Source organism: Cyprinodon tularosa, unplaced genomic scaffold, assembly GCF_016077235.1.
Source record: "Cyprinodon tularosa strain WSP-4 unplaced genomic scaffold, ASM1607723v1 ctg81, whole genome shotgun sequence".
In the NCBI taxonomy this organism is placed as follows: domain Eukaryota; kingdom Metazoa; phylum Chordata; class Actinopteri; order Cyprinodontiformes; family Cyprinodontidae; genus Cyprinodon; species Cyprinodon tularosa.
Genome location: NW_024039574.1, coordinates 1891614 through 1919367, shown reverse-complemented (window position 1 = coordinate 1919367; position 27754 = coordinate 1891614). Strand labels below are relative to the sequence as shown.

Here is a 27754-nt window from a genome sequence, read left to right as displayed (position 1 = left end):
ACTATTAAAAAAGACCCTAAAACTACCGTATTATCACAAACGAGTGCTCTTAGTATGGACACTGATGTACAATCATCCCTTTTCTCCTATAATGTGAACATGAAAAAAAAATATATATATATATATATATATATATTAATAAATTATAATTCAAAAATGTAAAACTTACAATTTCATTATATAATATATATATATATATATATATATATAAATATATATATATATATATATATATATATATATATATATATATATATATATATATATATATATATATATATATATAAACTTAAAACAAACAAACAAAAACTAGCTGACGCTAACCAGCCAATAGCGTAACAGGAAGGCTTTTCGAATGTTTAGTGGTTGCCATGGTTACGAACAAGTAAAACGCTTGCGTTCATTACAATTGCTGTTATTTTTTACTTTTGTTCAGAGGATCTAGTATCTAATTTTCGATCCAATTCTTGTATCAAAATGAACGAAGTTGGAAGTTTAGAAATAAGGTCAGTATATTTATCATTGTAATTTACTTTGTTTCGTTGGACGAAAACAGTTAGTTTCAACGCTGTGTCTAACGTTATTTTCCTATGTCTCCCTCCTTACCAGCTGGATCCAAGGATTTACAGGAGAAAACGTGGAGTTTTTGGACGACAGGACGGTGTGCTACAGGTGTGGTAATCACATAAGCTTCCTGAACCTGGAGACAAAAAGCCGCAGTGTTTTTCAGAGTCCTGGTAGAGGCGTCGGTGCGCTAACTGCTAACGGCAAAATCGGAGTGTTTGCTTTTTCTGAGAGAAAACTCAATCCATCTATATTTGTCTACACGTTTCCCGAATTAGATTTGAAGAATGAACTGAAAGGTACAGTAGTTCTCTATTGCAGGTAGACCTAATGAGATGAACACAATTATTTTATTTGTTTGTTTTTCCAGGGGACGCACGCATGGACTATACATGTATGACATTAAGTGATGGAGGTCCTTATTTGGGCTGCTGCTCCTCGCTTCCTGAGTTCTCCATCACAATATGGTAGGCAAATATGTCATTTAAATTTGTTCACAATCTCAGATGTGAAACAGTACGGAAGAGAAGAGGATTAGGGCCAATAAAAACAAAACAAAAAGTTAACTGATTTTTCTAGATTTATTTCAGTTTAATATGGGAAAAAGTCAGAATTCTGACTTTAATCTCGGAATTCTGACTTGTTTTTCCTCAGAATTCTGACTTTAATTTCAGGATTCTGGCTTTAATTTCAGAATTCTGACTTTTTTTCTCAGAATTGGCTTTAATCTCAGAATTGTGACTTTTTTCCTCAGAATTCCGACTCCTTTCTCAGAATTGTGACTTTTTTTTTCTCAGAATTAACTTTAATCTCAGAATTCTGACTTTTTTCTTAGAATTATGACTTTAATCTCAGAATTCTGACTTTTGTCCCATATTAAAATGAAATAAAATTAAAAAATTAGTTACCTTATCCTCTTCTGTTCTATATAACTGAAGTTAAACTTCTTTTTTTCAGTTATTTTTTTAAAAACTATTATTATTTGTGATTAGATGCAATGTTTGGTCTAAGTGTCATTTTGATTCAAGATCAAACACCATCCGTCATTTAGAGTTGGTTTTTAGGTTAAATCTGGTCGGTCCCTCATAGTCTGGATTTAGTCCAAAAATCATTGTTGAAAATCGGGCTGTTTGGTTGGTCTGATTCGGTCCCATCTTAGTCCAAGTTGAAAAAACGTTGCAAAAACCCAGTTTTCAACGTCTTTTCAACGGTCTGAAAATGTCAGGGCTGCCAACTTTTCACCAAACCTTGGAGTGAAATTTTGAAATAGTGGTGATATGCAACCCTTATCAGGGTTAGATTGAAATGCTATGAGGACAGCTGAAGCTATAGGTTGTAGGTTTTCAGAGGATTTAACTGAAGAAAAATGTGGAATTTTTTTAAGCACTGTAAATGTTTATGAATAACAATAAGTGATCCATAGCTATGTGGAACATTTTCACACAATATACATTATTTTCTATATTCTGGTGATTTATAGAGAATTGAACTAAAAGTATGGGCCCTACTAAAAAACTTGCATCTACTCTAAACTAAGAATTTCTAAACTGTGTTTATTAATAATTCTATGCAGCTCAAGTAAAATAAGCAATGCGAAACAAATGAGTTATTACTGGATTACTGGAACTCATACAGGAACCGTGCAAACTACACTGTGTATGAATATTTGGTAATAGGCTAAGGATTAAAAATCTTAAATCATTATCTTATTAATTTTTTACAGTTGACAATTCAGACCTTCTGTGATTCTATAAAAACTCACCATGACACGAGACAGTATTTCTATGGATGTTTCATTGTGGTAGATGTGATGGAACTTAAGTTTTTAAATATATTTAATGGACCTAAATACATCTCTGTGGGTTTTCCTCTATGAATCCTGATAACTGAGTTGTTCTGCACGTCCTCTCTGGATGTGGTTGGTCTTTTCTTGGGTGGCTGATCTTTTGAAAAATAAAACGCAATTGTTCTTTTCTGTTGTGGATCTTCTATGGGTTTGTGAGGCATATCTGAAAGCTTTAAGAATTTACTTTAGTTTATTGTTGGTTTAATTAGTCCTAAAATCCAACAGAAGATTATTCAACTAGACTGAGTGATAATTATTTTACTTGTGAGCAAAACATGGACTAAATCTGGGACTAAATCAGGAGGCTAAATTAGAAGCAACAAGGATTAAAGCTTTATTTAAAAAAAAACAGCTCTGTATGTAGAGAAAACATCCCATTTGATCTGATCCTACACTCAGTCTCCACATTGACAACAAAAACACTGTGGTTAATTATGCACATCAATAAACTAAAATTAAAGATGATAAGCACAAAATTCATGCTCTTTCCAGAACTAGATTTTGTGTTATATGGGGTAAAGAGAAAATGATGTGTCTCTAAAAGTAATCTAGGAGTTTTCAATGAAATCCTAGATAAATAACTATTTTAATAAAAACGTAATAATCAATTTATGTATATATTAGTACTTCTAAATATCAATTTTAAGCAGAATAATTTTTGATATAAGTAGGTAAGTAATGACAAAGGAAGAGATGTTTGCCCCAGAACTTAAACCTGAAAGAATTTTATCCTCTATACCTTTTATCTAGAAAGCACGGATGTTTAAATATATGCGTCTATTTGTTAGCAGAGGCTGTAGAAAAGTATAGTTTGTTCTTATTTAGAAAATATGGATGTTGTGCTCATTAATCTTCCTGTTGCAATAGTTTAGATTGACCCTGAGGTTCTGGTTCGTATCCACTTTTGGCCACCCCTCAGTGTACATTGGTTATTGCCTGGCCACCCTTATATAAATTTTCTGGCTACGCCTCTGCTGCTTCCAACCAATTTTTGCTTGGTGAGATTCTCTTTTCTGTGTGTTTTTTTGTTTTGTTTGTTTATTATGTTTTTTTATTTAATTTTTTTGTTTAAGAGAAAAGGTGATTCGTATTTGTGTTGATTTTGTTTAATTTTTTTGTAAGTATATTGTTCATTGTATTTATGTGTGAATTGTATGTTGTTGTTTCTGTTATTTCTTGAAAATGCAGCTCAGAATTAACAAGATGTGGTCTGGCCAGCAAACTAACCGCTGTCTCCTGTCAGATTTTTAGCTGCACAGTGCTTTAGCTTGTATGCCCCTTGTTGCTGGTCCAGATTTATAGAGCTAGAAGGGTCTCAATATCCACAAATACACAGCACAAGATCCATGCACGCACAGGAAAAGATCCACACATGAAAACCAGATCCCCACATGCGCAGAAGGAAATTCATACAGATTTCCCCCAGATCTGGTGTCGGTGGCACATGCTTTTGTATGCAACACTCCTGAGTTGATCATTTAAGAAACACCTGCAATAAACAGTCTAGATATCAAAGTTATTAATAATGCTAAAGCGCAGTTACACTGAATAGACAGTGTTTGTGAACAACAATTTTAAGGGGGGTGACGGTCCAGGGATAATTATGTAAAATACAAACTCCTTTAACCTCTTTAAAACACTGACCGTTGGCTATTTAGAGTACGTATAAACCTCAACAGAAGAAATTTTCCTGAATTATTAATAGAAGCATGCATTCTTGACCCTGAACGAATGTATCGGTTCACCATGGTGCTTCCACCACCATGTGCAGATTTTGTTATTGGGTGATGTTCAATGTTGGTTTTCCTCCACATATGACCTGTCTGTTGTTTAATCTCCTCCATGAGACCTTTAGAGAGCAGTATTTAAACTGCAATTAAATGTGTTATCTGATATGATAATTATAACTAAGTAATTCTGTGTGTGCAGGAACTGGCAATCTGCTGAGGTGCTCTGTACACAGTCACAAGCAGGAAATTATGTAATTTCTTTACACTTCAACCCCATGAACTGGCTGCAACTTTGTGCTTTGGGCACCACAACCGTTACTGTCTGGAAAATAGAAAGATGTGGGAGGTTTCACATTCTCAGCCCAAGGTAAAAATCACACAAACTGCACAGTAATTTATCTATTCTGTAAACTGCAGCATTTAGTGAACAGTTCAGGAATATACCCAGTATCTTTAAAGGTGAATTACACAATGTATTCATTGCCAAAAGGGTAATTATATGGTAAAGCTGTCAAGAGGATATACTAGGTTATATGGAGAGAATCTGCTTCTATTGTGTTACAGCATAGTACCGCTTCCAGCAACCGATGTCTTTTTGGCAGAGAACCTCCATCCCCCTCCAGCCAAGAACCCAACCTGCTTTGTTCCAGACATGCGTTTTGTACTAAACACGCAACTTTCAGCTGAACAAATTGTCAAAATAAACCATTCAACCAAAAGATTAATGTTGACTACAGCTTATCTTATTTTTTAATGCAGTCTTCACAGCACACCAGAGACACCGTGACACCATCTTCCCTATGCTGGACAGCAACATCACAACTTAATGTAGGCTGTTCTGAGGGTCACCTCCTCCTTGTTGACCCTGAAAGCCTTTCTGTTTTCGTTCTTTTCAACCCTGCAGGTAAGCTAAAGTAAAGACAGCCAAATGCGTTGTAACAAACCCTCCTGTTATTTATTGTCTTAGATGGATATAACCCTTTTTCTTTTGTTTGTAGCTGCTGATCCCATACCTGAACTCCAAAATTTCTGTTTTCAAGCTTTAAGTTTTACTAGAAATGATCTTATTGCAGTTGATAAGGTATGTAGCATAAAAAATACAGACTATTGACAGTCTAAGATAATTAAAAAAAACTAAACATTTCCTTGTGTTGCAGGAGGGTGTGGTCCATTGTCTGGAGTTCAGACAACGTAAGATCCACATCACCCAAACATGGAAGTTAGAAAGACCCATTTCGACAGCAGTACTCTCCCCTGACGATAAAACATTACTTCTATCCTCTAAAACAGTAGGCACCTAATGTGTTTCATTCTAAACATGGTGTTGAAACAAGCTGTTACATATTACCTAAATCTAAATATGTTTAATCCTAAGGGGCAAATCTATCTGCTGAACCTGGCCAAGTCAGACCATATAGAGGAAGCTCTGAACATTCTCAGCGGCAACTTTTTAACAGCCACTTCGTGTCAAACTGACAAAACTGACATTTGTGTGGTAAGTAATTTATATTGTTTTGTGAATTACATCTTCAATTTACCCCTGCGAGCCGCTGTGTGTATGTTTCTACTAACTTCAGTCCTTAAGGGAGGGTGGAGTTCTGCAGCTGTGGTCCTCTGATGGCACCTGCATCGGCTCCCTGGATCTACAAACAGAAGTGAGTTTGACAAGCAGTCTATCCATAAGCATTATAAAATGACTCATCAGAAAAGTAATGCATTGGAACATAATTGAAGGTAAAGTGTCATTTACGTCCCTATAGGCAACAACTCTTGCCTGCTGTCCCATTGCTAATTATGCAGCTGTTGGAACAGCTTCGGGAAAAGTCCAATTCATTGACTTAAACGATGAGAAGCAACTTTGCCTGGTGCATGAGGTTTACCTCTACCACACTGCTGTGGATCATCTAGTGCAAGTATCCTCCATCTATACAAGAGCATAAACCTTTAGATGACCCGTCACACAGACATTTTTAATTTAGGGTCATAAAAATGAAATCCAGATGTGTTTGTTTTTTTTTTTTTACAGTTTTGATCAAGAGGGACACTACCTTTTCTGTAGTGGATTGGATTTACATCTATATGTGCTCAACCCAAGGCCATCAGCAAGGTTTTCAGTAATAGGATACATTGGTAAGAACTTTTCATGAAGACTGAAGCAAAACAAAATAATATGTATTACAACAATATCGCTTATGTGTATTTGAGTGCCGTGTTGTTGTCTTTTACAGATGTTCCTGGCCACATTTTGTCCCTCTCCACCCAGTGCCTCCCGGTCGAAAGTGGGGAACTGAAGATTCTCATACTGTGTGCAACACAGGACGGAAATGATCATGGTAGCTTGCTGATCGTGTATTCAATGCCTGTTGGTCTGACTGAAGGTAGGAAGCCAGTAAATACAAGCTGCTTAAAAATATGTGGCAATAAAGCGATAAACTGATTTAAATAAAGGATAACCTGGGTTCACAATAGAAAGAGTGGATAAAGCGCAGAACATACACTCACCAGCCACTTTATTGGGTACAACTGTCCAACTGCTCGTTAACACTTATTTTCTAATCAGCCAATACATGGCGGCAACTCAGTGCATTTAGGCATGTAGACATGGTCAAGACAATCTCCTGCAGTTCAAACCGAGCATCAGTATGGGGAAGAAAGGTGATTTGAGTGACTTTGAACATGGCATGATTGTTGGTGCCTGCAGGGCTGGTCTCAGTATTTCAGAAACTGCTGATCTAAAGGCAGAAATGCCTTGTTGATGCCAGAGGTCAGAGGAGAATGGCCAGACTGATTCGAGCCGATAGAAGGGCAACAGTGACTCAAATAACCACCCGTTACAACCAAGGTGGGCAGAAGAGCATCTCTGAACGCACAGTACGTGGAACTTTGAGGCAAATGGGCTACAGCAGCAGAAGACCACACCGGGTGCCACTCCTTTCAGCAAAGAACAGGAAACTGAGGCTACAATTTGCACAAGCTCATTGAAATTGGACAATAGAAGATTGGAAAAACGTTGCCTGGTCTGATGAGTCTCGATTTCTGCTGCGACATTCGGATGGTAGGGTCAGAATTTGGCGTCTACAACATGAAAGCATCGATTCATCCTGCCTTGTATCAACGGTTCAGGCTGGTGGTGGTGGTGTCATGGTGTGGGGAATATTTTCTTGGCACTCTTTGGGCCCCTTGGTACCAATTGAGCATCGTTGCAACACCACAGCCTACCTGAGTATTGTTGCTGACCATGTCCATCCCTTTATGACCACAATGTACCCAACTTCTGATGGCTACTTTCAGCAGGATAATGCGCCATGTCATAAAGCTGGAATCATCTCAGACTGGTTTCTTGAACATGACAATGAGTTCACTGTACTCAAATGGCCTCCACAGTCACCCTATCTCAATCCAATAGAGCATCTTTGGGATGTGGTGGAACGTGAGATTCGCATCATGGATGTGCAGCCGACAAATCTGCGGCAACTGTGTGATGCCATCATGTCAATATGGACCAAACTCCCTGAGGAATGCTTCCAGCACCTTGTTGAATCTATGCCACGAAGAATTGAGGCAGTTCTGAAGGCAAAAGGGGGTCCAACCCGTTACTAGCATGGGGTACCTAATAAAGTGGCCGGTGAGTGTATGTATCATGAGAAATGTATGGGATGATTGATCAGATTTGGAATTAAACCTTTAGTTATCTTAGGAAAAAAGCCTTCAGTAATTTGTTGGTTCTTGAAAAAAATAGATAAACAAGATCTTTTTAAAAACACCTTTGATTGATGAACAGCCAGTGCAACACACAATGACGCAGCAGATTTAGAGCTTAGTACAATGACTTTCAATAGATATGGTTCAAAATAAATAAGAAGTTTTTTTATCTTTTTAATGATTGCATATGTATTACTAAAGCTGATAACACTAATGTGTTTTTGCTGATCTTTAGTGTCAGAGTTTGTAGACCGTAACGGCTGTCTGCACATCCCCAAAAAGTTCACATACAAAGTGCAACCTCCTCTGACTTCCTGTGCTCTGGGAGTCGATGAAGTCTTTGCTTATTGTCAAAGTAAAAAATCTCTTCAGAGATTTCAGCTTCCCAAGGTTTGACCCTGGCACCCTTGTCATCATAGTTCTTAAATTTTGGTAATACTGTTTACACTGAAAGGAATTAAACTATTTTGTTTTGTTCCTGATTTGTTATTTTAGGAGACAAATGATCCGTCCAGCCAACAGATGATCCAGCTGAAACCAAAGGATCAGGTGAAAGGTCACCCACTCGGGCCTGCCTGTGTCCTTCTGTCTCCTGACAGCTTGTGGCTGGCCTCTGTTGGACGAGATGGCTTACTGCGGATCAGGCCAACTGCCTTTATGGTAAGTGGGGATTTTGATTTTTTTTTTCTTCATAATTTGCTTCATTTAAATTATTCAAAATGATCCATGCTTTTTAATTTCTCTTTTTTCAAATCAAAATCCCTAAAAGTCTGCTATGCATTTGTATTAAACCCCCAGAACTCCAATACCTCCTAGATAGATACCAGGGAAATTCGTTAATGTGTGAACAAAGTCAAACAGTGTGTATATGTAATTTAATCTCAGCATAAATGCAGCTGTTTTCCTCCCAACAATAATATTGCCTCTTCAGCAGTTTTTTATAGACTAAAAGGCGTCATTATCATGAAGAAACTCACCATTATTCAGGGACAGAGTTGTGGACAGGGAGTTTAGCTGTGAAATAAGTATCCTGAGTTGTCCTAAGACCCCTTTTAATCCATTACCAAAAGGGGAACAAAGTCTGAAGGACCTGCAAAGATCCACAGCTCAGGTGGAATCTATAAATCTGGCCTTTATAGAAGAATGTGTTGCCATATTAAGCACCTGTTTAAAGTTCTCCACAAGCCAAGTGAGATAGCTGTCTGGTGACTGCACCTTTTAGTCAACATGCTATGCATGATGAAACAACTAAACTTGTTAGAGGCTGCCAGAGAATAAACTGCAGTAAAATGCGTTAAATTAAGCCTACAGTTGTGTAAAGCAGGTTGAGACACAAAGCCAATGGCGTAAATATCGGTAAGCAGAGTCTGCAGTTGCTTACGGGCCCGGGACCTCTTAGGGGCCCCATCACTAACACCAGGTAAGCCCACCTGGTAAATAGACTAGGAAGTGTCTTTGCAGATGTAATGGTGCGAAAAATTCCACTTTGACCCACTTGATACTAAAGTGAATAACCTCACCGGACCGTATTTTAATGCACAACACATGCCAGATTTCAACAGGATGGTGAGCCGTTTAAAAACGACACCAATAGCAAAGCAGACAGTGGTACTTTTAATTACTATGTTAATAACTGTGTATAGACGGTTGGTAAAAAAAAACAAAACTCATATAATATGTTTCAAACTGCAATAAAGTTCTTAAAAGAACGATGTACATGAGTATTTTATTTGTTACACTACGGCTTGGAATTGTGGGTAATCCAGAGCATAGATTAAAACCATAACCATTACGTACAATGTGTTAGTGACGATTGATACCAAAAAGAGGTACTTAACCGGATACCAGAAATGAAAAGCAAAGAAGAGCTGCAGGAAGAACAGAAAAAACTTCCCAAAATAAACACGTTCTTTCCAAGAACCGAAGAGGGAGAGGTGGACGTTGCTGCTACGGTGAGTGAAGATTTCGACCAGGTGACGAATGGAGAGCGCGTGGGGAGGAGGGGGACTGTGAAGCTCAAGGTACCCCCATGGCTTGTTGTGCTAATATAATAAAGTATAATAATTGTCTAGTGAAGATGAAGAATGATGAAGTGTGTATGTATGGGGCACGTTTCGGGTCCGTTGTCTACTGCGGGTGGGAGGGGATCGATAAGCATCTCCCTGAAATGAGTTTTCAGAAGTTGGGATGTCTATAACATGTGGTGGTGCGCTGTCACCAATGGTTCCATTCAAGGTGCGCAGTCACTATTTTTCCATGTCTGATGTGTGATCATATACCACTGAGAATTGCATAATTGTTTCTTCTCAGCCAATTTATTAAACTGTCGCCGTATCCTGAACCTTTATCACGTGTTGTTCTTCATATGGGGCCCACCCAGAAAATGTTGCTTACAGGCCTATTGTTGTCTAGTTACACCATAGCACAAAGCATTGCTATTCTTGAGTTAGCTAAAAAAAAAAAAAATTTAATAAACTTCAGATAATCTGTAAATATGTCAGTTAAATACTATAATGCATTGGAAGTTTAAATGTTCATTAATACTATTCCAAAGTAGTGTAAGTTTAACGCTGCCAATTCCCCTGCAGGGACAGTACTGTGAGCTGTGGTGTCATTCCTGTCGACTCGGTGGAGTTCGGACTGTCTCCTTCTCTGAAGACAGTAACACAGTTTTCACAACTGGCTTAAAAGACGGTTCTCTCCAGTGCACCAAGCTCAGGTAACAATTATAATCATCTTATTTGCAACTTTGAACAACAGAGGGTGCCCCTGCTTGCATGCATACAGCATGTCACACCTACAGCTTTATATAGCTTTTGATAAACTATTAATGGTGCTGGAAAGAAGTAAATAAACTTGATTTAATGTGGGTGGTATTTTGAGGTCATATAAAAATAATGAGCCTAAACTGGAAAAAAAACATGTTCTGTTGTAAAAATCACATTCAAGCTCTAAAAACCTTCCCACTTACATTCCTCATCAGCTCCTACGCAAATAAGTCTCAGGTTACAAGAACTTGTCACCTTTCTTTTCTTTTTAGATATTCTTGTCTTGGCATCTAATTGATATTTTATTATTACTAATTCTTTAATAATGCACTTCAATTAAAAGTACTATGTGTTGTTTTATTGATAGCCAATGCATTACCATGGTGCAATAGATAAAATAAGAATGCTAATGTGATCATGTTGCATTTCAGAGAAGACGAAAGTCAGCAAGAAAGTAAAGAGAAACTGATCGCTTCTGGTGCTGATTTTCACTGAACAACTGCAACTACATTAAGATAAATTTGCCTATTCGTTTTTTTTCAGACTTTCATACAGAAGGGAGGATGCATATCGCGATATGATCGCTCTGCCCTTGAGAACCTTATTCCTTGTTGAAAACTCTGAGCTGAGGAAGCTTTCTGTGTGGGTTGAGAAGACTCCAGTTGGCTGCAATAACACAGAGGAAGATGCGGTAAACTGCTCTATTATACTCAGCTTTACTGTGACACTGTTTATTTTCTCTTTTAGGTTTTGCTTTAGATTAAATAATCCTTTAATTCTAGCTCTACATGGTGCTAATTACCAAAAAACAATAGTGTTATTAGTTATTTGTTCTGCATAACTGATGATAATAAAGAGTTTTCTTTAAGATAATTTAATTCATTCACACCCATTGGTCATTAATATATTGGATATCACTGAATATATACTCTATTCATCCTTCCATTTTCTTGCATCTCAAGTGGGGTCGCGAGGGGTGCTGGTGCCTATCTGCAGCAGTCAATGGGTGAGAGGCAGGGTACACCCTGGACAGGTCGCCAGTCCATCGCAGGGCAACACAGAGACACACAACCATTCATGCACACACTCACACCTAAGGAGAATTTAGAGAAGCCAATCAACCTAACAGTCATGTTTTTGGACTGTGGGAGGAAGCCAGAGTACCTGGAGAGAACCCACGCATGCTCAGGGAGAACATGCAAACTCCATGCAGAAAGACCCCAGGCTGGGAATCGAACCCAGAACCTTCTTGCTGAAAGGCAGCAGCCCACTGCATATATACTAATATGTGTTTAATAATCAAATGATACACTGTGTATCTGTATAATTTATTAAATAAAAATGAATAAAGTACTTCAAAAAGGCAATGTTTAGATGATGCTGGAAGAAGAGTTGAGGATATTATAAGTTCAAACTTCTTCCGGCTGCTTTAACCTGCCAAATTAGTTTCCACCCTATGTGTTTGTGTGTGTGTATTATGGTTGCATGGCTGCTTATAAATGATAGAATGGATCAAATCTAAAGCATCAGGTACCTTTTCAGATTTTGATTGTTCCCAAAGGAAATGTGCTTAGCTACTCTGCATCTCCAAAACACCCCCCAAAATGTACCATATGTATTTAATGCTCTGAACTTCAAAATCAATGTGTTTTTTTTTCTCCCACACTGTTTACATTTGATTACTGCTGCACTTTAAGAAATTGAAATGTCATAAAAGCTGTACAAAATCAAATGTCGTTTTGTATATACTCTATGTAGACGAAATGACAATAAATGTTGACCATATCTAATCTCAGATTTCCTATATATTGTTTACGTTGTACAGGTCAGTTGTGCAGCATTGATTGATGCAAGGGAGCGAGATGCAAGTTACATTTCCCCTGCTCAAAACTCAAACTCAACCTGGAAGGAAAAGAGACAAGAAGCTGTGAGTGACTCCCTGCTATATCAGTGATAATGATAAGGATGTAGATCATGTTAAAGTATGTTTAGATATTTATCTTTATTCTCAACAGATAAGCATTAAAGGGCCTGGCCCATGAGTGGGACTTCAGAGAGAGCTGTTTATTGTTGGCACTCCCTTTCATCTTGTAGTAGTTTGATTTATGGTTCTTTACAGAGTAGGAGGGATAAATAATTACAGAGGCATTAAAAGACCTGTTTGCATCTTTCCACTTGACAAAGGCTCAACATAAAGATAAACCAATAATAAGGTCTGGCTATATCCTATGTAGGGGAATTTGCAAAAGCTGAAAAGATGGTTCTTTCTTGCTTTAGTTGTTTGCAGAACAATTTATATGTATCTTTCCTATTATATCTTCAACAGATTGTAAAAGAAGACAATGAGAAGTGTGCAGAAACAAAGACATACCTGAGAGAAGAGATGACAAGTATACGGGAGGCTGTAAGTGGGTTCTTTGTTGCCATTTGTATGGTATAACATTTTTTCCCCACTCTTAAAGAGATACTCAACAAGGTACAATGTAATTACAGAGACTAAAGAGAAAATTGTGTAATAGGTTATTTGATTGAGGCAGTGGTTTTGCATCTAAAGAATGTATATAATATTTATATAGAATATTAATGCGTCCAGCAGTGATTTACAAAATAATCTAAATCAAATTTTCAAAGCTTATGTCCCAAATCTTGATCCTTTTTTTTTTTCAATTAGTGCATATACACCCATGTCTTTTGTTGATGAGCTATAGACCAAAAATAATGCACTTTCAGTTTGGATGCAATAAATGCTAAGAAAAAAAAAAAAAGGATTTTCCAGCATTTGATTTGCTAGTAAATAGACAGATGTTAACAATGGAAAAACAAACAATCTACATTTGAATTTGATTCTTCTCTCTTAAGATGTGTGAAATATGCCTTTTTGTTTTGCTGTCAGCTTCAAAAACTTATGCTTGAAAATGAGCATGTCCCTATTGAAGAGTTTAACTTGGATGTGGAGGGGCAGAGGGCAATGGATTCCATGGTGGAGGAGGAAGCTGAGAAGGTCCTGCAAACTCAAAAAACATTGCCATTGATCCTAAATAATCCTTTCACAAATGATCTTTAATGTCGCTCCCTTGTGCAGGTGAGGGCGGAAATTCAGCTGGACATTGCAAAAAACCGTCACCTCTATGATGTTATGAAGAGGGAATGCTGGGATTCCTTTATGGTCAAACCCAGGAGCATCATGGTCAGCTCTTATGAAATGAGACCTTTTCTCAGATCTCTTAGCTTTGAATTAAGATTTTCTTTCACCCACAGGCCTTCCACTCTGAAATGGAAGTGAAGAACTATCCCCTCAAAGAGAGAACAGAGAAGGAGTTGGAGGACCTCCATAGGGTTCAAAATATAAGGAAGAATGAAATGGCTGCAAACAGGGTAAATAAAACTGCTGGCCTAGATTCTATTTGATGAGGCAAAGTGATTCACATGTGATGAGTTAGATAATTAGATCCATGTTTGCTGTTCTGGCTGTGAGGTAAGAATGCAATGTTTTCTAAACAGAATAGCAGGGAAACTTTATTTATATGTCTCTCTGGAAAATCTTTAAGGCAAAATTATTTAGGTACAAGCTAGTTTAGTTTGGAGAAACAAGCTTTAGCTTTGAACCTCAAACCTTTCTGAACTGTCCCTGCTGCAGCCTTGTTGAAATACTTGAAAACACGGCAGTCCAAGGCTGTTGAAATGTTTGGAGATTTATAGCTGTGTGGTTGAAAGCAGGCTTCTGAAATAATTCCCTTAATTGCAGTATTCTTTGATTCTATAGTTTATAATCTTCTTGCCGCAAATTCTGAGCTTATGTTTTGCTGTAACATTTGTTGTCCCACAACTTTAACCTACAGCTGAGTGGCCAGGAGAAAAGTGACAGCGAACCGGAGGAAGAGCCAGCGGAGGAGGAAGGCCATGGGGCAGAGAGCACAGCTCTGAGTGGAAGCATTTCAGCCCAGCTAGGATATTTCAATCCTTACCTCTACAACCAGTTCAGCTTGAAAACTATCGAACAGAGGAGCAACCAGATCATATTGTTACAGGTCTGTCAAATTGTGGTAAAAAAAGGGCATATTTTTCATTTAAAGTCTGCAGTGCTTTCGGAAGCCAGTGGCAAACATCCTGAAACAGGACCAGTAGTCATTGTTGGAGACTTAGATGTAATATTTAAAATGTATAAAAAGATGCAATCTTTTATTTTTTATGATTTATTTTTATCTTGCATGTTATTTTCCTGCTTTAGGTCAGTTAGGTTTACCTAAACCATTTTTATTGCTCAGGTGCAAAAAAATATCAGGAGTTTTTAACAATTTTTAATTTTATTTTTGTACATTTCCGTTGTATTTAATAAAGCTGCTTTTTAAACTGTTTACTAGGGTCAAATGGATTGGGCTTCCTACCACAAGATTCTAACTTTATTTTTCAATGTTTAGGGTTTTATTTATTATTTTATTTTATTATCCCAGAGGGGAAATCTGTGTCACAGCCAGCAAAGAAAATAGAAAAAAAAGCCCAACATTCATCAACCATAATACATAATTCTGGTTAATGTCTTAAGATTTTCTCCACAGACTGTTCTTTCCTCATGATGTTATCTCTGTTTTGAAGCACCAGGGGGCCGCCAGCCCCTTGTTTCACTGTAATGTTGATTTTTATTTTACACACATTTCTTTCTAATCGAATCGCGCAGGAACACAGAACCTATCTTCTTCCTGAACATTTTATTCATTGTGTATACATAGTGTTTAAACTTGTGGTTTAAAGAATGAGTCAGATGCCCAGCTTCAGTTTATTATTGTTACTGTCCACATCCTAATTAGAAATACATTCTGTCACCTCTGAACTCAGGATTTGGTTTATGACATCAAGATGGATTTCAACTCAGATTTCGAAGCTCTGCACAGGGGGAAATTGGAAGTGCTCAGACATGTGAAGGACGGGAACAAAAGGATCCGGGAACTCATGCTGAAACTAGACATAGAGCAGAAGCTGTGGGAGCCCAGTCTGACCGACAGCGAGTGGCCAGAGAGACTGTTCACTTTGGACGACTCTGAGGTTACTATCATCATTTAATGTCCCAGCAGTGGACATGGTTCATTTAAAATTCAACAAAGCATGAGGGGCTGTAGAACTGCTCTGTGGATTGTTTGTCTGTTCTCCTGTGCTGAGATGTGAGCTGCTATGTAATTGTTATCGTGAGATGTTGCCTTTGTCCCACTTTAGATTAAGGCAGAGAAATACCTCAACCTGGAGCAGAAAGAAGAAGAAGAAGAAGAGAGGCGGAGGTTGGCGACGGAGAACCACCTGACTGCACACGTATGCCTTCATGATAAACACTGGAGTTTTTTTTGTGTGTTTTCCATCAAGATTCATAAATTTCTTACTTTTATCTGCAATGTTGAAATAGAGTAGACTAGAGTATTTTATTTTGCTTTAGTATTTTATGAAGGATTGGTTCCTTGATCTCATCATCCTGCGAAAGAGGGACAAAAAAATCCATAAACTGGGAAAATGTGACCTTTTTAATCATTACTTTTCATGGACTTTATTTATAATGGTCAACAGAAACTGCCTATTTGAAAGGGGAAAAAAAGGAAAAATGAGAACATTTTAGAAAAGGTAAACATTTTCTGTTCAATGAGTGGCCAATCAATCCATAGCAGGTCAGATAATGTGCCTTGTAATTTCCTCTTAGCTTTAAGCATTAAATTTAGAAAAGATTTCAGAATGAATCTCATCTCTGTTACACAGGCACTCACCGTTTTGTTTTTCTAAATGCTTTAAACAACATCTAACCTTATTATGTTAGTGTATCTTTGAAGAGTGAATGGCTTTTATTATTTCTGAAGCATAGCATTACAAGTTTTAGTGTAGTGTCTGGCTTAAATTGATCCAAGTGGACAGAAATCAGAGAGAAAACGGAATATATATCTTCATATGTAAATGGTACATGAGGCCTCTAAATGAATCAATGAACCACATTTCAAATTATATTCTTTTTATTATTCCCTAATTTATTTCTTATTTTTATTTATTTTTGTTCAGAGATAAATCTAATCTAGCTCATCTAATCTATGGGCTAAAACTGCTCATTTGTTTTAAAACAGTTCAACCTTTTTCTTTTTAGGCTGTGTGAGCAGAATTAGACCAAACAGCATGATGAGCACATAGTTTATTTTGATTCTACTTCACAGGAAATGCCTCCTCCTGAGTTTGTTTTGACCAAAGCTGAAACTCAGTGTTGCATCGAGGAGAGAGAAGTATGCAAAGAAAATGAGAGGAGCTTCAAAGATCTCGATAAAGAGGACGGTATAAAGGTAATAAGAAAATATATTTACATGCATATAGTTCTGCTTATGCAATTTCATATTTGATTATCAACATTCTAGAGCAAAAGTAATCATTTGGAAACTCTGGCTCTGCAGGCGCCTGAAATTGAAATGAAAGCTCTGCAGCAATCCATCAAATATAAAACTGAAAACTTTGACAAAATGCTTGCAGAGCTTGAGGAAAAGAAACTCAAATGCACAATAGCTATAGATCAGGTAAGTTTGTAAAAAGTCTCTTAAAAGTGTTCATCCCACTGGATCCTCTCCAAACTTGATCCCCATAAAAAAACACAAGGTTCAATGTCTTTTATCCAAGAGCGTTTGATTGCTAGGAAATCTCTAACTGATTATCAAACCTTTTACAACCATCAACTGAAAAGTGTGACCTATGTATGCATTCAACCCATTGCTTATGTTTGATTAAGTTCTGAGTGTGGTTTTGACAGGAAGAGATGAAGATCATCAACCTGAATTATACAGTGATCAAGGCTGAGCAGTTGGACAATCAAGAGCAGAAGCTCAAGCTAAAACTTGAACAGGCGTCTGCACACAAGGTTGGAAAAGTTGCACCCTAATGCTGCAGGAATGTATTAATCGCCTGTGCTAGAATCAATTTATTAAAATTGGCAGAATTATTTGTATGTATTCCAGTCCATCACCTTTGTATTCCTTATAGTTAATTTGACAATGGGGTGTGTAGCAACAGGTACATGTGTCAGGCTGAATGGCCAAAACTGTATTTTTCTGACAGATGAAAATGGCGATAGCCTTGAGGACATATAAGGAGGAGGTGAAACAGTTTCAGTGGGAATATGACAGAATTGTAGCTGAAGACAAAGTAAGCCTGTCAATAAAATGATAATTAAAAAAGATAAATTAAAAACACAGTCCTAGTGATAATTGGATTTTATTTCATCATCCAAAGGTTCTGGATAAACAGTTTAGGAGGGACTTTGCAGACGTGCCAAACAACATGGTCAAGCAGCTTTACAAGCTGTTCAAATGTAGACCAAAGTATGTATGCAACCATTTCCATTCATCAGCTGTCTAATAGAGGTTTTCTTTAAAGTTGTGACTACCATGAGTATTTTCAGGGTTCAAGTTTTGAGGGCCCAGACTGGAAACCCACCCAACTTCTTAAAGCAGCGTCACCTGACTGACTCCGCTTCTCCTGATGGACTCAGTCAACTTCTCAAAGCCATGGAAAAGCTGGATGCTCCAGAAAATATGCCAAAAATGCTGAAACCATCCATCTGGAAGAGATTTTGTCTTGTGCGCAAAACAAAAGTAGAGTGTGAACAAACGGTAATATGAGGGGGGAAGATTAAAAAAGCAAAATGTATTAAAAAAAAAACATCTACATATCTGGATTTGTTTTACATCTCGGTGAAGTTATTTAAATGTTTGAATTTATTTCTTCCTTGGTAGTAAGTTTAGCTCTTTTTTTTTTTTTTTACGGTTTTACAGATTCATAGAAAAGCATTAAATCTCGCTGAGATGCAGGCCTTTCTGCAGAGAAGAAAAGACCAACTTGATCTGGCAGAAAAAGAGATCAGTCAGATTAGTGACGCCATTCGGAGGTAGGACATCTTAGTTTTTCGTTGCAACACTGCATAACTTTTGACTCAAAGATGTGGCTTAATTATAGGTATATTTAATGATTTCAGGTCCATATGCAGCACTTGGTGTTTATTGATGCTTGGTGAGATCTGCCCTTATCAAAAACATGTCTATATAACTCAAAGGGGTTGGATCCAAGAGTTTTCTGACCCAGAGTTCAGCAGTCAGAGCTCCCCTTATTCAGGAGAGCTAACTAAGCTTAAAGTAGTTGGGCAACAAAACAGATACTGACCCTTACCTGATCAGACATATGTTTTGGTTCTCTGATGTAGGATTTAATACAGAGGGGGGAATGTGGCCTTGAATTTAAAAGTAACTCAATCTTCTGGTCCAAAGTGGTCTGTTATCAGATTGCAAAACATGGAGAGACTGTTTCATTTTTGCTTTCAGGAAGCCTAAAGCTTTAAATCTAAAGCTTTAAATCAGCAAATAGACTCTATCAATTTTCTGCTGTTTTAAAAAAAGAAAAAAAAAAAAAAAAAAGAAAAAAAAAAAAATATATATATATATATATATATATATATATATATATATATATATATATATATATATAAAATTATTTTAAAGTTATTCAAACATTATGGGGAGTTTGGTTAACTTGCAGTTTCAGAAACACTTTACGCTATATGGACTGAATCACTGAACTATTAATTCAGTACATGGCCTTATTGAATTACTAGTCGCATTTCTAGATGATCACAACAAAAAGGGAAAATAAATAAAATAACAAACCAACAAAAACAACATGCTATATGGAAATTAATCAACCATGCGTTATTCTATTCTGAAGTATTTAGTCAGTGGTTTCTGTTTTCTGTAGCGTCGTGGACGAGAGGAACGAGCATCTCACTAACTACACGGTCCAGGTTGTAGTGAAATATGGACAGGTGGAGCCTTCAGTTTTGTCAACTGATACACCTGGAGAGAACGCCGCCATCGTCCACAGAAGTGTGGTAGAGAACTTGACGGTCTGTCTTAATCTTCAAAATACTGACAGTACATTTTTTCGTAAAACAAACCAAAAAAAAAAGAAAATCTTTTTTGATTTTGGAATAAAAGAACAAAAAAACATGTCTGTATCATCAGGCACTCAAGAAAGCAAACACAAAGGTCCATAAAAACATCGCCCATCTGGAGTGGGAGAATCGGGTATTGAACAAGAAGTTGGAGATTTTAAAAGAGCAGAAGAGGGAAATCAGGCGGCTTAAACTCTCAGAGGAGCAGAAGGAAATGATGGTAATCTAGTTCATAATCATAACTTTGTCTTTTGATTTCAGGGGAACTGTCATCTGCTCACAGATAATTATTGTAACTTCTCTGATGTGGTAATAATATGTCAGATAGATTAGATTGGCTATATGTAAAATCTTTTCACTTTAATTCTCCTGATTAATTTCTAGCCTGTTTAAGTTTACTGTGGTGTGAAACAGTAGATTTTACTTTTTAAACCTGATTTACATTTAAAAAAAAAATCAATAAAGTTATTTATAACAGTTCAAAAACAGCACAGAACATGCGCTTTCAAGTTTTTATGCCAGTTTGGCATATGGCAGTGGGCTCCAGTAGCTTTGCTGCTGTTAGCTTCCTGACATTGTTAAAGCCCATAAAACACAGAGGAAGAAAACAGTGAATAGACAAAACTATTCTTCTGACTAATAATATTTCCCGATAAAGAAGCTGCCACATTTGTTGTGATATCTTTCATTAAAAGACTTCTTTCTCCCAGTTTCTCAGCAGGCAGGATTGGAGCACTCACACGGAAGAGAAAATTTCCAAAATGGAACAAAGTATTGCTTTGATGAAAAAGGTAACTGATCATTTTATTTAATCTCAAAAGCCAGCAAGACCTTAAATATTTGAATAATACACGGCATTCCCATTTTCAGATCCACGAGAAAAACATTCAACAGCGCAAGAAAAGGTTGCAAGGGGTCAAGAAAAAGATGGCAAAGATAGCAGAGAGCAATGCTGACCTAGAGAAGGAGCTTCCTCGTGTTCAGGAGACTGTTGCAAAGCTGACACAGATCTATGAACGAGGAGGTAATGATAAACAGATCCACAGGTCCATCTCTCTTATTTCAAATATCACTGAAAAGTTGAACCCAATCACAAGGTATTAATTGTATGGATTCATTATACACAGTGGTATACCGCATTTCAAGCCCTAATTGCTCATTAGGTGTTATGACTCATATTTCAGTTCCCCAGAAAAATAATATCTATAGGTAAGATACAAAGAATATTATATTTAATTAATAGAAGAATTTCAACAGTGGAATAAAATGTGCTGCTCAGCATTTCCACTCAATAGGCTTATTTTATCATTATAGCAGGATGGAGGTGATGGTCCTTTTAAGATGTATTAGTACAGTAAAAGATCTGAATCCACTACTTTGAATCCCCCACATGGACTTCACTTGACAGTTGAAGTCAGCGTTACTCAGTTTCAGGAACTGTCCTTAGCTGAGACTAGGGACTATACAGTTGTGCACAAGTTGCATAAAAGTACATTATTTTGTGGGTATGTGTGACACATGCTAATGGACACATTAGCATGTGTCATAAAGGCCATACATTTTTGGTTTTTTAATAAGAGCTTTAGCCATTTGTCTTTTGTTTCTTGTACTGTTCCGGAAGGCTGCTGTAGTTCCAATTAGACATGCATCATTTGAATGCTTGTCCAACGACATCCCTTAGGCTGAAGGTTGTCTGAACTGAGCAAAGCAGCCAGGAACTCCATGATAGTGTTTTTTTTAAACTGTTGACCCTTTGAAAGGTGAAGAAATGTGAGCTATAAACGGCAGATTAAGGTATTCAGCAAACGAGCCATTTGATTCAGGTGTGTGGAAGCAGAGACACATCTTAACTGTGCAGGACATCCCCTAAACTTTCCATAAATAGGCTTGGACGCCACTTCTGTGTCAATAACCATGTCCTGGATACTATGACATGTCTGTATTAAATATGTATTTATTGCTCTTATGTAACAGAAAATCATTTCCAGAATTGCAGGTTATTATTGGCTACAAGTCATAATCCTCACTCAGGTTTAACAAATTAAATGCATTAATCTGAGTAATAAAAAAAAAAAAAATAGTTTTTAATCTTTGAATAAAAAAGCCTGAAATACAAAATTCTATTAGTTTACTCTCTGAATTGCACCTGTTATTTTCTATGCAGAGGGGATGGTTTTTTTGTTTTTTTCAAATGTAGTTTTTAAACCAAGCTCTTTTGGCATTTTAGCTGGAACGGAAGATGAAGACGCAAAAAGAGAGAAGCGCTTTCAGGAAATCCGTAAGAAGGCCATACAGAAGAGACGTGCAAAGGCTCAGTCAGAGGAACTGGAACGACTCCAGAGAGATCAACAGCGTCTGGAAAGAAAATATTATCCCACATTCGATTAGTTGCAGTTCAACTAATGAACAACAGTTTTATTTGTTGACTTTGTTGCAAACGGGCATAAAATGTTAATGTTAAAATGTTAAAAGATAGATTAGATCTTTATAGTGTCTTACACACAATCCTTTAAGTAAATGTATTGTTTTTTTGAACGCAGTACATTTTGCCACAGGATGTTAATGTTGTTACCTTTGCTGTGAACAAGAACTGGAAATATATACAGTTAACTGTGTTAACTCCTTTTTGGTGTCTGTTGAACTTAAGATACTGCTTCAGGTATTAAGTAGTGAAATCCCCCTCTACACGGTCAAAGCGCAGAATGCTGTCATCCAGACCGAACAGGTCAATGAGCTCAGACGGTTCAGCTTTTCTTCCCTCTATGGGGAGCTCTGACTGGAGCTCATACAGAGCAGCCTGAGCACAACTCGAACACTTGTCAATAAAGGTTTGGAGCTGCATCAAATCATTTTGGGGAAAAAGAGAGACACACTTTATATTTTACTATTTTCAGTAGTCACAACTAAACAGGGTCAAAGATACTTGGATTATTGAACTAATACCTTGTTTCTGTACATTTTGACCTTAAGCTAAATCTTCTGAGGAGATCTGTGTTGGTTGAGAAGACTTAGACTGTCCCTCACTGCCCAGCCTAGTTTTATTCCTGTTTGCATCCTCACCGTGGATCTCCGAGGAGTCTGCAGAAACTTGCTTGCTGTCCTCATCTTCTTCCTCATTGTCAACACAAAGGCAGTTGGCCACAGAGAGGGATGAGATGATGGAGTGCTGTGTTCTCTTCAGCCTCTCCCTTAGTGAGGCGCTCAGCCCAGAGCGATGCTGAGGAGTGGAAACGCTTCAAATGCTAATCAGCACCCCAGTATTTATGAAAGCAAGGATGGAGATTGTAACAATATTTAGTTCTTAGTGTCCTTCTCATACAGATCATTAGTTTAATTTTAAAGTAAATTTTTGATTTCCTGAAAGCACGCACATGCGCGATCACGACGCTACGGAAGCCGGCAGACCAAACCAGATGAAAGTGCGCATTCAGCGTCTGCTCTTCCAATAATGCAAGCGTAGAAGAAGAACTGTGCCGTTTACCTGTGCAAAGAAAGAAACAACGAAAGAAAAATGTCTGAGGACTTCAGTGTTGAGGAAGAGCATGAGTTCTTTGCCGAGCTGAATGCGCTGGTTTGGTCTGCCGGCTTCCATAGCGTCGTGAATGCGCATGTGCGCGCTTTCAGGAAATCCTATACACTACTGTTTATGCTCTAAAAACATTCTAAATGACTTCGTTTCGAGTAAATTCTGGATGCTACCCACTCAGGACACTTGGAATACATTGGACGACCAGTATGGAGGAATATTGACACGTTTTTTGTGGACTTTTATGGACCTTTCTGTCTCGGGCACAATAGACCTCCATTATTTGAATGTCAGCAGACAGCAAGAAGCCTCCCAGATCTCCAGATGCATTTGAGATATCAAAAAAGTACTCCAGAGTGTTGTTCAGCATGGGGGTGAGTAGAAAATGAAGGCTAATCATGTTTTGGGTGTACTATTCCTTTAAGACTATGCTGTAATGCCAGCATGCTGATTTGGTCCTCTTAATTCAATTCAATTCAGTTTATTTATAGAGCGCCAATCCACAACACATGTCATCTCAGGGCACTTTACAGTTCACCAGATCAGACAGTCAAATTGATTCAAAGATTTATATCTAAGGAAAAGCAGTTAATTGCATCGAATCATTGACTTGAATGCAATCCCTCACACTAAGCAGGCTTGTAGCGACAGTGGAGAGGAAAACACCCTTTGAACAGGAAGAAACCTCCAGCAGAACGAGGCTCAGTGTCAAGGAGATAAAAAAAAAACAACTGTAAAAGGCGGGCCTCTCCAGAAAACACACGAGGCGAAGCTACTATGAGAAAAAGTAGAGAGAGCATAACGTTAGCAGAATGATGAAAAAGGGGTCCCTGTGTCCTCCAGAAGTCTAAAGGCCAATTTATACTTCTGAAAGCTTGATTGAGGAGGTTTGGAAGTACAACCACTTGTACGATGCCTCAGACATGTTCTGGAAAATAAACACTCCTGCCGGCGCCGCCGAAGAAGTTCTCGTGACCATCCGCCGAAGTTCTCGCAAGTTCTCAGACAGGTTCCCCCTAGCGCTTTGCCGGGAAACTGCTGTGCATCCCTAGAAATTCCAGACCGACGTTGCAGAAGCATAGAAGCCAAACTGGTCTGGACCAGACCCAAGCGACATTTGATGTGTGCAGCTGCAGAAATATAATCAGCCCTTTAGCAGCATACCGGTAACTATAGAGATGGCTCAGGATAACCTGAGCCACTTTAACTATAAGCTTTATCATAATGGGAAGTTTGAAGCCAACTCTAAAAAGTAGACAATGTGCCTGCCTCACAAACTAAAGCGAAGTGCGCTGTTAAGGACATTAGGAACAGTCATATCACTGATATAAGATGAGATGGAGCTTGGCCATTTAAGGTTTTTATGTGAGAAGGAGAATTTTAAATTCTATTTTGGATTTAACTGGAAGCCAATGAAGAGAAGCTAGGATAGGAGAGATATGATCTCTCTTTTTAATTTTCATCAGAACTCTGGCTGCAGCATTTTGGATCAGCTGAAGGATTTTAATTACAGTTTGTGGACTTCCTGATAGTAAAGAATTACAATAGTCCAGCCTTGAAGTAACAAATGCATGGACTAGTTTCTCAGCATCACCCCTGGACAGGATATTTCTAATTTTTGCAATATTCCGCAGATGAAAGAAGGAAATTGTAGAAACCTCTTTGAAATGGGATTTAAATGACAGGTCCTGATCGAAAATAACACCAAGTTTTTTACTTTATTATCTGAAATCAGTTTAATCCCATCCAAATGAAGTGACTGACTAAGAAGCTTCTTTTTCAAAGAATCTGGTCCAAAAACTATAACTTCTGTTTTGTCTGCATTCAGAAGGAGAAAGTTAAGAGTCATTGAGGTTTTTATGTCTTAAAGACATACCTGTAATGTAAGTAATGGGTTAGCTTCATCTGGATTTATAGACAGATATAGCTGAGTATCATCAGCATAACAGTGGAAATTAATCTGATGCTGTCGAATAATTCTGCCAGTTGAGAGCATATGTATAGCAAAGAGAATTGGTCCTAGCACTTATTCCTGTGGTACTCCACAGGTAACCCTTGAGCATGAGGAAGATTTGTAATTAACGCGAACAAGCTGAAACCGATCAGATAGATAAGATTTAAACCAGTCTAGTGCTGTTCCTTTAATTCCCACAAAATATTCAAGTCTTTCTAAAAGATTATTATGATTAACTGTATCAAGTGCAGCTTTATACAGTTGATCTAACAAGACAACTCTTCAAAAAGTTCAAGCAGACTTGTTTGGCAACTACTTTCTCAAGAATTTTAGATAAGAAAGGAAGATTGGAAATAGATCTATAATTGTCCAAGTCATCTGGGTCAAGAGACAGTTTCTTCAATAAAGGTTTAATTACAGCAACCTTAAAAGCCTTTGGTACATATCCCCGTTACAGAGATATATTAATCACATCTAAAATGGAGGATGAGATCAAAGGGAATACCTCTTTAAATAAACTGGTTTGAACTGGATCTAACATACAAGTTGAAGGCTTAAGGCGTACACTGTGCAATTTTTTTCAATCGTTGCACGCAGCTACTGATCAAACTGTACGACTAAACTGCAGGGTTAGCTAAAGCACTTGTACTGCACTTGTACTTGTACTGTCAGTAACCAAACTGAAAATTTAAGTCAAGCAGACATTAGGTATAAGCAACCTAGTGATAAGCAAAAGTTATCACCTTATCTCATAGGAGTTTTGGACCTTTTTTTGCTAAATATTCAATAAAAAAGCAACCATTAAAACAGCTAAACCTGTTGGGATCTTTTCTTTATGACAGTGTGCCTTTTAACCTCAGTACCATTGGTGTTTCCTTTAGCGCTCCCAGTTTCCTATTATATCAATCGTAATCCTCATGACCTTAGGAAGTTGTAAAACAGGATTAACCTTTACATCCACACACTCCTAATATCGCCATCCACATTGTTTGTGTTACTTTTTCTCTTTGTGTCCAGTTGGATGACAAACATGCCTTTTTTGACCTGGCAGAAGACACAAGGTGTTTTAACGTCTGTCAGCATAGTGCTTACACTGCAGGGAGTCTGCAACTAGTGAAGCAGTTGTGTGAGTGTGTGTGAGACTTATTGAGTGCTGTCCATGTGAACAAGTTGTGTAAGCTTATTAGTAACACCAGTGGTAAGAGGAGGAGATTGAGGTTAGTCTAAGCCTTAATCCTCGTGGACCTTATGCCTGCTACACAGGGAGCACGACAAAATCCAGGCCCCGCCTCCTCAGGATGGACACCGCACAGAAACGCATGTCACAACAACACATTCTTCCCTGCTTTCTTGTTTACCACTCTCAACTCTTCCTCTCTTGTTCCTTTGCCAGCAGGCGGGGGGAGGAAGAGGAGCAAGCTGTGCACACTGTTGAGTAGCTTCCCAGTCGCCATGACGACCTCACACCCCATCATCCTTAGAGCTATCTTCTTGTTGCCTCGGTGACCTGATCCCATTTTGTCTCCGTTGCTTCTGATGATCCGGATTGAGCCCTTAAGGGAGAACAATCCGGGAACAGGCATTATATTTCTTCTAAAAACAGCCTGCGGACGGGGCAGCGGGATCCGGGGGGAAGCAGACATGATGGGAATGCTGTGGGACTAGCACCAGAGCGTTGCTTGGAAACAGAAGCATGCCAGTACAGCAGATAACTGTGGTCCCCGCAAGAGAGTCGGCCGGAAATGGAAAGAGTGCTCCTCGGTCCAAAGACAAGAATGAGGTGAGAGCGTGACTGTTGGAGCTCAAACATCAGTAGAAGTCAGGCAAGCTGTGAGCACATTTTTTTTGTCTTAGAAATAATTAAACTTTGGTCAGATTTTAAAGCTTTGTTTTTTTTAAAGAATGCAAGTTTTTTTATTATTATTATAGAAATGTGAATAAATTACTATTACTCTTTAATATCACCTGCTAGTACTTTAATACTTGACTTATGACCGGCATGTGCTTTTATTTGCTCTTTTTATTTATAGTTTCCATGTGTCTATATTACAGTTTGTTAAGACAGCAAGTCTTGCTTTATCCTTTCTAAACTTAGAGAGAAATGGAACCAGTATGCCACAGTATGTCACAGAATTCCACATGATCCTGTGTTGCTTCATTTCCATTCTTGTAACCTCATATCATCCTACATTAAATTAAAAATGCATGAGGCTGCAAAGTGCTTTTGTTTGGCAGCAGAGAAGATGGAGTGCAGGTAGTGAGAGAAAGTTCATCATGTCTAGAGTGAAAAGATGCATTTCTGCTTTTACAAACAAATCTATTTTGCACCTTTGATACTCCTACTGATATGACTTAACTGATGTTAAGATCAGACTGTTGTCCAAGGTTGTGTGCTGTGTTTTGTTTTGTTTCACAGTTGCAACATGAATAATAGCTTCAGGCTTTATAGGTTTTTGAAAGTTCTAGAAAGAAGTCGGAAAAATCAGACAGTTGGATAATACAACTGATACATTTTTAGGGCTTCCGTAAATGTACCAACAGGGTTTACCCTTTTTCAAGCAGGTCAATAGTCAGAGATTAAAACTATTTTTAAACAGACGAAGACAATTCACGGACAACAATGGACTAAAAATAACTTCCTGTCCTACTTCCCTGGTTATAGGTCTTTCTTTTCCCTCCAAATGTACCTGATCCCATTGGCAGGCTATTGAAAG

General features: G+C 37.9%; 2 protein-coding genes and 1 pseudogene across 3 annotated transcripts in view; 2 read left to right on the top strand and 1 right to left on the bottom strand.

Moving 5' to 3' along the window:
- Positions 1-368: 368 nt before the first annotated feature.
- On the top strand, positions 369-22190 carry LOC119774322 (cilia- and flagella-associated protein 43-like). The gene is made up of 37 exons (XM_038271765.1): positions 369-506; positions 610-863; positions 935-1031; positions 4340-4507; positions 4705-4801; positions 4900-5044; positions 5139-5221; positions 5298-5429; positions 5516-5635; positions 5718-5795; positions 5901-6049; positions 6167-6270; positions 6369-6518; positions 8078-8232; positions 8338-8502; positions 10431-10561; positions 11154-11301; positions 12436-12537; positions 12937-13014; positions 13504-13611; positions 13693-13797; positions 13869-13985; positions 14450-14638; positions 15444-15650; positions 15819-15911; positions 16790-16912; positions 17021-17140; positions 17371-17478; positions 17676-17762; positions 17850-17938; positions 18019-18229; positions 18392-18504; positions 19365-19512; positions 19631-19780; positions 20271-20351; positions 20431-20584; positions 21788-22190. The coding sequence occupies exons 1-37, from the start codon at positions 478-480 to the stop codon at positions 21946-21948; spliced, it is 4749 nt and encodes a 1582-aa protein (XP_038127693.1). The 5' UTR covers positions 369-477; the 3' UTR covers positions 21949-22190.
- On the bottom strand, positions 22005-26683 carry LOC119774343 (annotated as a pseudogene).
- Positions 26367-27754, top strand: part of march1 (membrane-associated ring finger (C3HC4) 1) — a 23424-nt gene continuing 22036 nt past the window's right edge. Inside the window, exon 1 of one of the 2 annotated variants that reach the window (XM_038271855.1) lies at positions 26367-26820. In XM_038271855.1, the coding sequence (XP_038127783.1) occupies positions 26734-26820 (87 nt within the window). In that variant the 5' untranslated portion in view covers positions 26367-26733. The remainder of the gene's footprint in view (positions 26821-27754) is intronic. The other variant, XM_038271854.1, reaches the window with a different exon arrangement.